Genomic DNA, 13,993 nt, shown 5'->3' on the forward strand with positions numbered 1-13,993 from the left:
TGACCCGGAAGCTGTACACCGGCTCCCTCGGCCAATAAAGCGAGATGAACGCCGCAACCCCAGAGTCGGTCACGACTGGACCTCATGGTCAGGGGTCCCTTTACCCTTTACCTTAATGCTAAATATTAGTCTCATAAGCACATAAAAAGAGCCTTCAGGATCAGGCCAGTGGCCCATCTGGCCCAGCATCCTGTTCTCCCATTGGCCAACCAGATGCCCCAATGGGAAGGATTGATCCTGAATTCAACAGTGCACCCCCCCCCTCCTCTGGCCTTCAGCAACAGGAACTCAAAAGCATTGCTGCCCCTAGCCAGTGCCGGATTTACGTATAAGCTAAACAAGCTATAGCTTAGGGCCCCGCTCTCCTGGGGGCCCCCAAAAGATGTAAAGAAAAAAAACCTGACTGTACATTTCAAAATATAAGATAAAAAAAAAATACAGTGGTACCTCGGGTTACAGACGCTTCAGGTTACGCGATTTCGGGTTGCGCACTGTGCCAAACACGGAAGTACCGGGACGGGTTACTTCTGGGTTTCAGCGCATGAGCAGAAGCACTAAATCATGCTTTGCACATGCGCAGAAGCGCCAAATCGTGACCCACACGGATCACGTTCGCAACCCGAGGTTCCACTGTAAAATAAAACCTACATACAGCAACAGTGTTTTGTGTTATGTAGGTTCCTATGGTGTAAGTAATGGGCCTCACCTGCTAGCCTGCCCCCTAAAATATCACTGGTTTGCTCCTTTCTATATATAGGGTGCCTCCATTCTGCATGTGCAAATGGCTTGAGATACCTATGAGGTCCATAAATGACCATATAGCATATAGTAAAGGTGAAGGGACCCCTGACCATTAGGTCCAGTCGTGACCAACTCTGGAGTTGCGGCGCTCATCTCGCTTTATTGACTAAGCCGCTTCTGGCGAACCAGAGCAGCACACAGAAACGCCGTTTACCTTCCCGCCTGAGCGGTACCTATTAACTACTTGCACTTTGACGTGCTTTCGAACTGCTAGGTTGGCAGGAGCAGGGACCGAGCAACGGGAGCTCACCCCATCGCGGGGATTCAAACCGCCGACCTTCTGATCGGCAAGTCCTAGGCTCTGTGGTTTAACCCACAGCGTTATTCAACACAAAAAAACAGTGACAATTTGTTGTTGACATAGGACAGCTGGACATATAAAGGGCCCCATTACTTTCAGTAGCTTAGGGCCACATCAAACCTAAATGCGGCCCTGTCTCTAGCTGTGGAATCAGAGCACAGCCATCGTAGCTAATAGCCATCGATAGCCCTCTTCCCCTCCAGGATTTTGCCCAGTCCTCTTTTAAAGCCGTCCAAATCAGTGGCCATCCCTGTCTCCTGTGGCAGAGAGTTCCGCAGTTTAACTAAACGCTTGCGTCAAGAGGTAATTTCTTTCCTGAGTCTTCCTTCGTTCACCTTCGTGGGATGCACACGGTAGAGTCTCAGTCAGCCGGTCTGTTCTTGTGTGTGTTTTTTCAGATGCAGTCGCTGACGTCGTGTGAGTGCACGATTTGCCCGGAATGCTTTGCCCTGCACTTCACCATCGCCGTGAAGGAGAAGCACATCACGGACCTGGTGTGTCCGGCCTGCTCAGAGCCCGAGATCAGCGACGAAGGGGAGCTCATCAACTACTTCTCCACCCTCGATATCCAGGCAAGTCCTCTCTGCGCACTCCTGCACCCTAGATTGTTGTTGTTGTTGAGTCGTTTAGTTGTGGCCAGCTCTCCGTGACCCCCTGGACCAGAGCATGCCAGGCACTTCTGTCTTCCACTGCCTCCCGCAGTTTGGTCAAACTCATTTTCGTAGCTTTGAGAACACTGTCCCACCATCTCGTCCTCTGTCGTCCCCTTCTCCTTGTGCCCTCCATCTTTCCCAACATCAGGGTCTTTTCCAGGGAGTCTTCTCTTCTCATGAGGTGGCCAAAGTCTTGGAGCCTCAGCTTCAGGATCTGTCCTTCCAGTGAGCACTCAGGGCCGATTTCCTTCAGAATGGAGAGGTTTGATCTTCTTGCAGTCCATGGGACTCTCAAGAGTCTCCTCCAGCACCAGAATTCAGAAGCATCCATTCTTTGGCGATCAGCCTTCTTGATGGTCCAGCTGGAGCAGGAACCGGCAAGCCACTCCAGTATCCCTGCCAAGAAAACTCCATGGACAAAGACAACAGGCATCCTAGATACATTCCCCAAATGCCAAATTTCCACTCCGTGCTCACATCTGCTTCTCTGTAGAAACGCAGCCTGCGTTTTAACAAATGGCGACGTCCCTTTTAACAGGTCCTTGGTGCCTCTTTTAATTTTTATTTTATTTTTTTAAGAAATTGGGAAGGAAAGCAAGGAGGGAGGAAAAGTGCAGATTGAATTGGAGGTGGGCCTGACTTTTCCTTACTTGCCAGCCCTCCTTTTTGTGTAAGGGTTGGGCCCAGCTAGGAGAGGGAGTTTCTGAGCTCCGTTTTCAAAGAACCTTCCTTCCAGCCCACCTTTAGGGGGAAAATAGTTGCCATGTATAAAATCAGACCATAGGCCCATCCACCTCACTACGACCACACAGACTGAATGTCAAAACAGAAAGGATTTTATTGGGGAGAAAAGTTGGCCAGAGGAGGAGAAAGGGAGGTCTGTAAACACAGACCAGGAAATAAAAATTGTATAGCCAATCCAACTGTCAGGGAACTGCAGGCAGCGAGGGAGGAAAGAATTAGAGGATACAGGGAACGATCTCCACTGCTCAGTACTGAGTCCTCCTCAGAAGACAGAGAAGAGGATAGTGAGTCTGGGGAGGAAGGGGTGCTTCAGAGAGAGGGGGATCCACGTCACAGGGGAAAACGGAAGGGGCTGAGCCGTTGGCTGTGTTGGTCTCGAGGGAAAGGGAAAAGATAAACCAGTCAGAGCAGTGCGTCATGGGAGACGGGTCGCTTTGTTTATTCTGCATGTAATCTTGTCAGAAGGAAATAAAGAAAGGAATTTATGGCTGGCTGCCAGGAGTGTTTTCTCTGCTAAGTGCAGCGACACATGCAGCTGGCTAGCTGACACCAACATGTTACATAACATGTTACAGAAGCATAGCTGTCAACTTTTCCCTTTTCTTGTGAGGAATCCTATTCGGAATAAGGGAATTTCCCTTAAAAAAGGGGAAATGACAGCTATGCGGAAGAGAGATTTTTAGGTGAGAGCATCTTGGACTTCAGGAAGGAAGGAAGGAAGGAAGGAAGGAAGGAAGGAAGGAAGAATGCCACACCCTCATAAAACTCAATAGCCTATTTTATAAGATGGACAGTTGTTTAGCTCAGTGGCCGAACAAGCCCCGCCTCTGTTGACTTCAAGGCCAGCCCTGCTGTTTCCTATCCGGTCTTGACTGCACCTGAAGGGACCGTTTGTTCTATCCCTCCCATAAAATAAAATAAAATAAAAAGGAACACCATTTGTCTGTTTCCCATATTCTGCTTCCTTTACCTCCCCACAGCTACGCGGTTGCCTGGACCCCGAGACCTATGAGCTCTTCAACAAGAAGCTGATGGAGCGCGTTCTCATGCGCGATTCCAAGTTTCAGTGGTGCACGCATGTGAGTAAAGGACTGTTCTGGGGAGAGGAAGAGTTTATCAGGGAGGGAGAGGCTGGATGCAAAGGGGGCCTCCTCCCGAAAGACAAACGATGAATCGTCTGGACTTCGAAACGAGTCGACGTGATTCATATATAAAAAGTCTGCCGCCTTGGTCACACTCTAGCGCGACTGAGAGACGAGGCGGGGCTTTGGAGGTGCCTTAAGGGAGAGGTGAAATCGCTGAAAACCTGTCCCCCTCCCCACCCTGCAAGTTCATTTTTGTGCATTTAGGTCTCGCCCACCTCTGAGGTGCTGAAGATGAGGTGCTCAGCTATTCTTAGTTACAAGAAACTGCCTAACTCCGAGCGAGGCCTTTGAGCCGTCTAGCGCAGGACTGCCTGCACTGACCGGCAGCACCTCTCCAGGATTTGGGTCAGCGAGTTTCTCCCAGCCCTACCTGGAGATGGCAGGATTTGAACCCGGAACATTCTGTGCGCAGAGCAGATTGTTCTACCCCAGAACTACGACCCTTCTCACTACAGTGGTACCTCTGGTTGCGAGCGGGATCCGTTCCGGAGGCCCGTTCGCAAGATGAAAAGAACGCAACCCGCAGTGGCACGTTTGCGCATGTACGGGTTGCGATTCGCCGCTTCTGCGCATGTGCGTGACGTCGTTTTGCGCTTCTGCGCATGTGCGAGCGGCGAAACCCGGAAGTAACTACTGCAACGTGCTCTACCTGGGGCTACCTTTGAAGGTGACCCGGAAACTGCAATTAATCCAGAATGCGGCAGCTAGACTGGTGACTGGGAGTGGCCGCCGGGACCACATAACACCGGTCCTGAGAGATCTGCACTGGCTCCCAGTACGTTTCCGAGCACAATTCAAAGTCTTGGTGCTGACCTTTAAAGCCCTAAACGGCCTTGGTCCAGTATACCTGAAGGAGCGTCTCCACCCCCATCGTTCAGCCCGGACACTGAGATCCAGCTCCGAGGGCCTTCTGGTGGTTCCCTCATTGCGAGAAGTGAGGTTACAGGGAACCAGACAGAGGGCCTTCTCGGTAGTGGCGCCCACCCTCTGGAACGATCTCCCTTCAGATGTGAAGGAAATAAGCAGCTATCCTAACTTTAAAAGACATCTGTAGGCAGCCCTGTTCAGGGAAGCTTTTAATATTTAACGCTGTACTGTTTTTAACACTTGATTGGGAGCCGCCCAGAGTGGCTGGGGAAACCCAGCCAGGTGGGCGGGGTATAAATAATAAATTATTATTATATTATTATTCCGCATCGCCACGAGGCGTATCCTGAAAGAACGTAACATGAATCGGACGTAACATGAGGTATGACTGTAATAGGCTTGTTTATTCCCCACCTGTCACCTCCTCAATTGTGACAAGTGTCCAGCTCTTCTAAGAGCCTGGGGTCAGGAGAAGGGACGCCCAGGATGCCTTGTGATCGCTTCTCCCCTTCACTCCTCCCTTTCTTTTCCTCCTCTCTCTAGTGCTCCTTTGGCTTCATCTACGAGTCTGAGCAGCTGGAGGCCAAATGTCCGCAGTGCCGCAAGAGCTTCTGCGTCCAGTGCAAGCGTCAGGTGGGTGAGGCTGCTTCCTGCAGGGTGGTTGTGGAGCAGCGAAGGGACTGCCATCGTGTTGGGAGTGGCTGTGTCTTGCGAGGAGACTTGGGTAGCCATTGAGGTCCATAGATATCTCTCACACAAACACGCTCTCTCTCTCTCGAAGCCTCGTTGTTGCTTTGTTCTTCCCAGAAACCCAAGAAGCCAGTCCATTGTTGAGATCAGGGGATAGATAGATAGATAGATAGATAGATAGATAGATAGATAGACAGACAGTCGGAGACCAGCTTATAAAACACACTTGGGGGTACAATCCCAGAAGGAAAACAAACATTTAAGACAATGTTCAACAATAAATTTAAAATTTATAAACGCGATTAAGCGTATAGACACTTAAAACTTTAAGATAAGCTACCCAGAGTCATCCATGGAACTGAGTTTGGGGATTTTCTTAACAAACTAGTTTGGGTCAGGGGATGGTCTGCGCCTAGAGATCTGTACACAGAATCTGGCGACCATTCGGGTCGTCTTATGATCTTTGCCTAACAGGGGAAAGGTCGGATTTTTGCTTTTCCGGGAGGTCAGCGAGCCTCACCAGCAGGGGATCAATGGTCTCACTACGTGCCTCTTCATAATAGGGACATCTAAAGAACAAGTACTCTGGGCTTCCCATCTCCCCCAATGAACAGGCGCAAAGCACGTGGGACTTTTTTAAAGGATCCTTCCTGGACCGGCGAGGGCAGAGCTGAGCTTCTGGCGATTGTAAAAGCCCTTCTTGCATTTTTGGATACGAGACAGAAGAGATATGTTGCCGGTGCGGCTATATATCTCTCGATTTCTCCAATTTTATAGTCGGGGCACCTTGAGCAATCCTGTTGTCTCTCGGTGTCTATGATTCTTTGCCAGACTCTAGCTTTTGCCTGGCCCAACCCCAGACTTAGGGGTTAAAGTCAGTGCCATTTTGAAAAGTTTGAGCCGCCATCTTGTTTCAAGATGGCGGCCAGTTGTATCCAGGCATAGATGGAAACCTTCTCTTTGACCTCCCAAACCAATCATGCCTCACATCTTCTCAGGTGTCCAAATGCCCGGACAGCAAACAGTGTTTCAAAATACATAGCGCGCGCACACACACACACACACACACAAAATACACAACCACAACGATCAGTGAGGGCAACATCACTTGGTGTCATTGATTGTTCCCTCATACCACTACATTTACTCCAGGCAGGAAGTTAAATAGGGGGTACTTTAGGGACGGGGTTCCCTCTGCTTCCTTCCTCGAGTTTAACCCCCAAGGGCTACTGAATGTCACTGCACGGCCCTGTGCTAGGCTCCGTCTCTTGGTCACGTGCCGGCGTGACAGTGCTGCAATTCTGTCCTTGGGGAAACTGATTGCTCGATAAATACACAGATTGCAAACGGGTGCTGAAAAGGTATTGACATAGTGAGGGTCCTGTGGAGAGGATATCCTTTGCAGGGGTGCCACCACCGAGAAGGCCCTTCCTTGCGATGGCAGCTGGAGGAGGAGGAGAGGCTTCTGGAGATGAACCCATTCCCTCCCAGCCCCCTTTTTACCTCCTTTGATTCTACTGCTATGGAAGGAAGAGAGGGCAAATGTTGGCGCCCTTCTCAATTCTTTCTCCTCTTTTCCCCTTTCCCGGGCCAGTGGGAGCCTCAGCACCAGGGCCTGACTTGCGATGAGTTCCTGGAGTGGAAGCGGACCAACGACCCTGAGTACCAGGCCCAGGGCTTGGCAGTCTACCTGCAGGAGAATGGAATTGGTAAGGGTTCCTGTTTACCGGAAGGTTGGCGGTTCAAGCCTACCCAGGTTCAAACCCACCCAGGGGCAAGCCCAATCCTGTGGGCAGGATTCCTTCATTCTGAGGAAACCAAAGCCCTGGGAAGCCCTAGAGTCTCCCACCGCTTGGAGATCAGAGTGGCATGTATCAATAGATCAGAATCGTAGAATTGGAAGGGACCGTGTGGGTCATCTAGCCCAACCCCTTGCGATTCAGGAATCCTTTGCCCAACGTGGGACTCGAACCCACAACCTGGAGATTAAGAGTTTTGGCTGCTGCGTCTTGGCAGGGGCAGAGCCTTTCGTTATCGCCCAAAAAACCTGCCGGCCGACGGAAGGAGAGCGAATAAAGTCTAAAAAGGTAAAGGGACCCCTGACCATTAGGTCCAGTCGTGGCCGACTCTGGGGTTGCGGTGCTCATCTCGCTTTACTAGCCGAAGGAGCCGGCGTCCAGCTTCTGGGTCATGTGGCCAGCATGTGGTAAACCAAAGCAGCGCACGGAAACGCCGTTTACCTTCCTGCCGGAGCGGTACCTATTTATCTACTTGCACTTTGATGTGCTTTCGAACTGCTAGGTTGGCAGGAGCAGGGACCGAGCAACGGGAGCTCACCCCGTTGCGGGGAATCGAACCGCCGACCTTCTGATCAGCAAGTCCTAGGCTCTGTGGTTTAACCCACAGCGCCACCCGCGTCTAGCCCTCGATAAAGGATTGGCCAACATCATAATTGTGGCGACCCTCAGCAGAAGCGACGAGAGCAGCAAATCTCCTCCATTTCTCTCTTCCTCCTAACCCTCCTTCTTCCCTCTCTCCCTCCTTCCAGCGTGTCCGAAATGCAAGTTCTCCTACGCTTTGGCCCGCGGAGGCTGCATGCATTTCCAGTGCTCCCAGTGCAGACATCACTTCTGCAGCGGCTGCTACAGCGCTTTCTATGCCATGAACGTAAGGGAGCTGCGAAGGGCGCCTGTCGAGGGGTTGCCTGCTGGGGGGAAGGCGGTGGCTCACAGAAGGCCGGATTCGGCTCACGGGCTTCTTGTTGCCGATCCCCTGGACCCAAACGCTCGTCCTTGTTAGAGGACCAGGGCGAAGGAAACATCTTGGGGTGTCTCACAAACTCGCTTTCTCTCGCCCTCCCGTCTCCAGCAGAAATGCCCCATCGCCGAGTGCCCTATAAGGCGGTCCCTCCACGGCCACCACCCTCGCGACTGCCTCTTCTACCTCCGCGACTGGGACGTGCCTCGCTTGCAGCGCCTCTTACAGGTCGGTGTAAGAGCAAGGCATGATGGGTCGGGCGCAGGAGGGAAAAGCAGAGGGCGGGGGGAATATTTGTGGGTGGGGAAGGCCGCGCGAGGTGTCCCTTTGGAGTTCACGCTTGACATCTCCCCATCCCAGGACAACAACATCGTGTTCAACACAGATCCTCCGGCCGGGACCCGCGCCACCCCTGGAGGTGAGTGCTAAAGGGCTCCTGCATAGCAGGGGGTTGGACTAGATAGCCACCAGGGGTCCTTTCCAACTCTATAGTTTCTCTGACCCATAGGGAAGCCTGACTTGCCGAGAGCATGTCTGTGTTCCCCATCCTTACTTGCTGATCGATAGATTTTTTGATAACCTAATTTGCTGGGGGGGGGGGGTTTGCAAAGGCTTGTGGGTAATGTGACATGTCAAGGAGGGAAGTGGTTTCCTGTGTGGCGGACGGCCTTTCCTTTCCTCTTTTAACGGTCCGACTTTGTGTCACAAAGACGAGCTTAACCGTCATGGCTTCCACGCTGAGGATCCTGGGATTTATAGGATTTTGTGTTTTTAGGGTGCTAAGAATTCATTGTTGGGGATCCCAAACTCCTCAAAAGTTGTACGTACCACATAAATTAGAAACATTTAAAAAATACTGAGCGCTTTATAACGCTTCGAAATAAATAAAACAGTACTTAAATTGGGTATAGCCCTACTTTTGGACGAGCGGCGAGGGCAGTTTTATTTAAGCCGGGTTTTTCAGACCCTTTGTTTTTATCTGGTATGTCCCATGGAGGACCTTACGGTCTTCAGATAAAAACATCTTGGAGATCCCTGTCCACAGGAAGGTTAGGCTGGCCTCAACTAGAGCCAGGGCTTTTTCGGCTGTGGCTCCAATCTGGTGGAACGCTCTGTCCCAAGAGACTAGGGCCCTGTGGGACTTGACATCTTTCCACAGGGCCTGCAAGACAGAGCTGTTCCACCAGGCCTTTGGCCAGGGCACAGTCTGACCCCCTCCTTCGGGAATCCTCACAGAACTCTAGCCCAATGGTTGCCATTAATTTGATTTTGAATTTAGAATGCATTTCAATTAATTGATTTTATGTCAACTGCATTACTTTTATTGTTGTTAGCCGCTCTGAGCCCGGCTTCGGCTGGGGAGGGAGGGATATAAATAAATTATTATTGTTGTTGTTATTATTATTATTATTATTAGTCTTCTCTTGGTGTGAGTTTTAAACTCCCGCTGTATTTTGCTTCTTAGTTTGGAGTTCCTTTTTTTTGAACTCCTGAATCTCATTTTCTCCTGTATCGCTTACACATTGTTGTCGGTGTAAGGCCCCTTGGTTATTTCTGCGAAATGGCAGGGATGGACAAACAAATGCTAAACTTAACACGGCGATACCGTCTTCCCCCTCCTCGAATTTCAGGCGGGTGTCGTGTGATGGAGCAGAAGGAGACCATGAACGGGCTGAAGGACGAGCCGTGTGGGAAGGAAACCCAAGCCGGCTACGCTGGCCTTTGCCAGTGAGTGACGCCATTTTCATGATGTGCTGTGGGAAACTGTAGGCTGGTTTCTGTAGTTGCACATCCCTCTCTGGGAGTGTGTGGGGTGTTGGGGGGGGTAGTCCCTCTGGTGGGGGGACACATGGTGCTCCTTTTGGGATATTTTGTCCACCTTTGGTCCTCACCCTGCTCTCGGCTCTCACCTGTGGCTCCTAGAAGCTGTCAGGATGCCACAGCGGCCGCACCCCTGGAACGGCTTCGACTGGCCAGCTAAACCAGATGTGGGGAGCCGGTGGGTCTCAAACCCTCAGGGAGTTAGGGGCTTCCCCTGCACACAAAGACAGGCTCTGGGAGATGGGGTCTAACGGTCAAGATGGCCGTTTCTGCACATAGAGCAGGCTTCCTCAGCCTCGGCCCTCCAGATGTTTTTGGCCTACAACTCCCATGATCCCTAGCTAGCAGGACCAGTGGTCAGGGATGATGGGAATTGTAGTCTCAAAACATCTGGAGGGCCGAGGTTGAGGAAGCCTGATGTAGAGGAAAGTGAGGGGCAGATGGGGCTCGTCCATCTGGGAAGGGAGTTTATCTAGGAGAAGGAAAGCTCTGATCCTAAACCTCCACTGCCTTGGGGGATATCTTTGGGAGAAGAAAAGGTTCAAGAGTAAACGCAGCACAAATTCAGAGTGGAGTCCCTAAGATGGTTGGATGGAGCCTTGTACGCCTCCTTCCAGCCACTCCTGCAGCTAAACGTCTTGCTCTGCTTTCCTTTGGTTCACATCAGCCAGACCTCCAGACATACTGCCCAGGCTTCTGCCCAAAGGAGGTCACTTTGTTGCTGCTAACACAGCTTTTAAGTTGTTTTTAAGTTGTATTTTAATTACCGTATTTTCGCTCTATAAGACTCACCAGACCACAAGATAGTTTTTGGAGGAGGAAAACAAGAAAAAAAATATTCTGAATCTCAGAAGCCAGAACAGCAAGAGGGATCGCTGCGCAGTGAAAGCAGCGATCCCTCTTGCTGTTCTGGCTTCTGGGATAGCTGCGCAGCCTGCATTCTCTCCATAAGAAGCACACACATTTCCCCTTACTTTTCAGGAGGGAAAAAGTGAGTCTTATAGAGCCAAAAATACGGTCATTGTTTTTATATCTGGTGTTAGCCGCCCTGAGCCCGGTCTTGGCTGGTGAGGGTGGGGTATAAATAAATTTATTATTATTATTTTGACTTCACCCCCAGAGGCACACTCCATTGTCTCTCGAGACAGACGGATGCCAACAACGTCCCTCTCTTATCCTCCGTCTGGGCAAGTGAGAGGACTTGCCCCAGGCCCACGGACAGATTAATTCACACTTTGGGCCCAAAGCGAGGCGGTGTGACATGGGGGAAGCTCTCGGGGCCAGATAGAGAAGATCGTAAGCATTGACGTTCCCAGTTCCCGTGTTACGTGATCGCCGAGAGACTTGGGGTGTGTGGACACGGAGGGGTGGTGTGGCAGAGAGAGAGGGGCTGATTTATTGTGTGACGTTAAGGTGGCCGGAGCGCCGCAGTGATTGACGTCCCCCTTCTCCTAGGGCACACTACAAGGAGTACCTGGTCAGCCTCATCAACAGCCACTCCCTGGACCCAGCCGTCCTCTACACCTTGCAAGAAGTAGAGAATGTCTGCCGGCGACACTCCCCTGCTGCGATGCTGCCACCTCGGGCGCCGGCAGAGGATGACGAAGCTTATCGAGGGCGTTTGGTCAAGGTGAAAGGAAATTATCTGAGGCTGGGAGGGGTGGGGATCCCTGGAGTTTGTGCTGGAAAAGCTTGAGAGTTCCTTTCTTGCGGTAACGGACTCATTTTTATTACAGTGGTACCTCGGGTTAAGTACTTAATTCGTTCCGGAGGTCCGTTCTTAACCTGAAACTGTTCTTAACCTGAAGCACCACTGTAGCTAATGGGGCCTCCTGCTGCCGCCGCGCCGCCAGAGCATGATTTCTGTTCTCATCCTGAAGCAAAGTTCTTAACCTGAAGCACTATTTCTGGGTTAGCAGAGTCTGTAACTTGAAGCGTATGTAACCTGAAGCGTATGTAACCTGAAACGTATGTAACCTGAAGCGTATGTAACCTGAAGCGTATGTAACCTGAAGCGTATGTAACCCGAGGTACCACTGTATTTGTAAAATTATATCCCACTTGATTATCAGAATTATAGGGTTCGAAGGACATCCAGGTTATTCTGGGCCAGCCCCTTGCAGTGCAGGAATGTCTACTACAGTGGTACCTCGGGTTACATACGCTTCAGGTCACAGACTCCGCTAACCCAGAAATAGTACCTTGGGTTAAGAACTTTGCTTCAGGATGAGAACAGAAATCGTGCAGTGGCGGTGGCAGCAGGAGGCCCTATTAGCTAAAGTGGTGCTTCAGGTTAAGAACAGTTTCAGGTTGAGAACAGACCTCCAAAATGAATTAAGTTCTTAACCAGAGGTACCACTGTAGGTCATCCATGGCAGATGGCCGTCCGACCTCTGCTTAAAAACATCTGAAGGCAGCCCTGTTTAGGGAAGCTTTTAACGTTTGATGTTTCATCGTGTTTTTAATATTCTGTTGGGAGCCGCCCAGAGTGGCTAGGGAAACCTAATCAGATGGGTGGGGTATAGAGAATAAATGAAAATAATAATTGTTATGGTTTTATTAATTGTTATTATTACCGTATTTTTCGCTCTATAGGACGCACCGGACCGTAGGAGGGGGAGAACAGGGGAAAAAAAATTCTTGTTCTCCTCCTCTAAAACAAGGTGCGTTCAAGAGCAGGTCGGGGAACAGCGCAAAGGCTGCGCGCAGCCTTGCTGCTGCCACCCGAGCTAGTGGGGCTGGCGGTGGGGGGAAGCGCTGCTTTCCCCCACTGCCAGCCTCAAAGAACCCTGAAGTCTTTGGAGCGCAGCTGCACTCCAGAGGCTTGAGGCTTCGGGGACATCCTTTGTAGCCTCCGCAGGGCAATGGGGTGCCTTCATCCCGCTGCCCTGCGGAGGCTTTGCGCAGCCATCCCGAAGCTAGAATAGCTGCAGGCTGCAGGCTGCTATCCGCAAGCCTTGGGAGCCCGGCGGGAACTCCCGCCAGGCTCCCAAAGCTTGTGGATAGCTGCCTGAAGCCCCGGAAGAGACAGGGGTGCGCACTGACCCCTCTCGCTCTCCAGGCTTCAGCGAAAGCCTGCATTCGTTCCATAGGACGCACACACATTTCCCCTTCATTTTTGGAGGGGGGAAGTGTGTCCTATAGAGTGAAAAATACGGTAATTGAAAACCTCCAAAGAAGGAGAGACCACCACATCCCAAGGGAGACTGTTCCAGCTCAGTTGGTAGACACTTAATCTCAGGGATATAAAAAGAAAACAAACCTCAGTGCCATTTAGAAAAAGAATAAAACTATCAGCAAAAATAATTATGAGCCAACTATTTAAGATATTCCAAAAAATAAAAAATAAATAAGATCCACGACAAGGTAAAAGCAGATTAAAACACGCTTAAGCATTCTACGTGTCTAGGTAAAGGTAAAGGGACCCCTGACCATTAGCTCCAGTCGTGACCGACTCTGGGGTTGCGGCGCTCATCTCGCTTTATTGGCCGAGGGAGCCGGCGTACACCTTCCGGGTCCTGTGGCCAGCATGACTAAGCCGCTTCTGGCGAACCAGAGCAACACACGGAAACGCCGTTTACCTTCCCGCCGGAGCGGTACCTATTTATCTACTTGCACTTTGACGTGCTTTTGAACTGCTAGGTTGGCAGGAGCAGGGACTGAGCAATGGGAGCTCACCCCGTCGCGAGGATTCGAACCGCCGACCTTCTGATCGGCAAGTCCTAGGCTCTGTGGTTTAACCCACAGCGCCACCCACGTCCCTACGTGTCTAGGTAGGCTAGTCTAAATGAAAAGGTTTTTAGCAGGTGCTGAGAAAGTGACGCAGTGATGGCATCTACGTGATGTCATAGACTTATAGAAATGTAGAGCTGGCCAACAAGACAACAACAAGAACCTACCAACAACATTCAAATCAGTCTGTCTAACCTGATCCAATAACACACACACACACCCCCCACTCGCACATGAGAACAAATTTCAGTACAGCCAAACAAAGACAGCCAACCACACCCTTGGCCAATTCCAACCTCTCTCAGCACCAAAGGAAAACAAGCAAATAGTAGAGAGAACCCACACAAGTGATGCTGACGCAAAACTACACTAAGTAGAATAGAAGCATTGCCATCCCACAATTCCCCCCTCCACCTCATTCCCCCTTCTCTTCCTAACGTAACACTAATGTCTCAACAAACGAAACTGATCTGTAGAAAATG

The 13,993-nt window shown here is 50.8% G+C and overlaps 1 protein-coding gene across 1 annotated transcript in view; it reads left to right on the forward strand.

Moving 5' to 3' along the window:
- The window catches only part of RNF31 (ring finger protein 31), a 39,836-nt gene that overhangs the window by 24,463 nt on the left and 1,380 nt on the right, over window positions 1-13,993 (forward strand). The window contains exons 13-21 of the mRNA XM_080980091.1: window positions 1,501-1,674; window positions 3,480-3,578; window positions 5,055-5,144; window positions 6,796-6,910; window positions 7,750-7,868; window positions 8,073-8,186; window positions 8,319-8,376; window positions 9,590-9,686; window positions 11,235-11,409. Of these exons, the coding sequence (XP_080836217.1) occupies window positions 1,501-1,674; window positions 3,480-3,578; window positions 5,055-5,144; window positions 6,796-6,910; window positions 7,750-7,868; window positions 8,073-8,186; window positions 8,319-8,376; window positions 9,590-9,686; window positions 11,235-11,409 (1,041 nt within the window). The remainder of the gene's footprint in view (window positions 1-1,500; window positions 1,675-3,479; window positions 3,579-5,054; window positions 5,145-6,795; window positions 6,911-7,749; window positions 7,869-8,072; window positions 8,187-8,318; window positions 8,377-9,589; window positions 9,687-11,234; window positions 11,410-13,993) is intronic.

Source organism: Podarcis pityusensis (assembly GCF_964106645.2).
Source record: "Podarcis pityusensis genome assembly, chromosome: 13".
Classification (NCBI taxonomy): Eukaryota; Metazoa; Chordata; class Lepidosauria; order Squamata; family Lacertidae; genus Podarcis; species Podarcis pityusensis.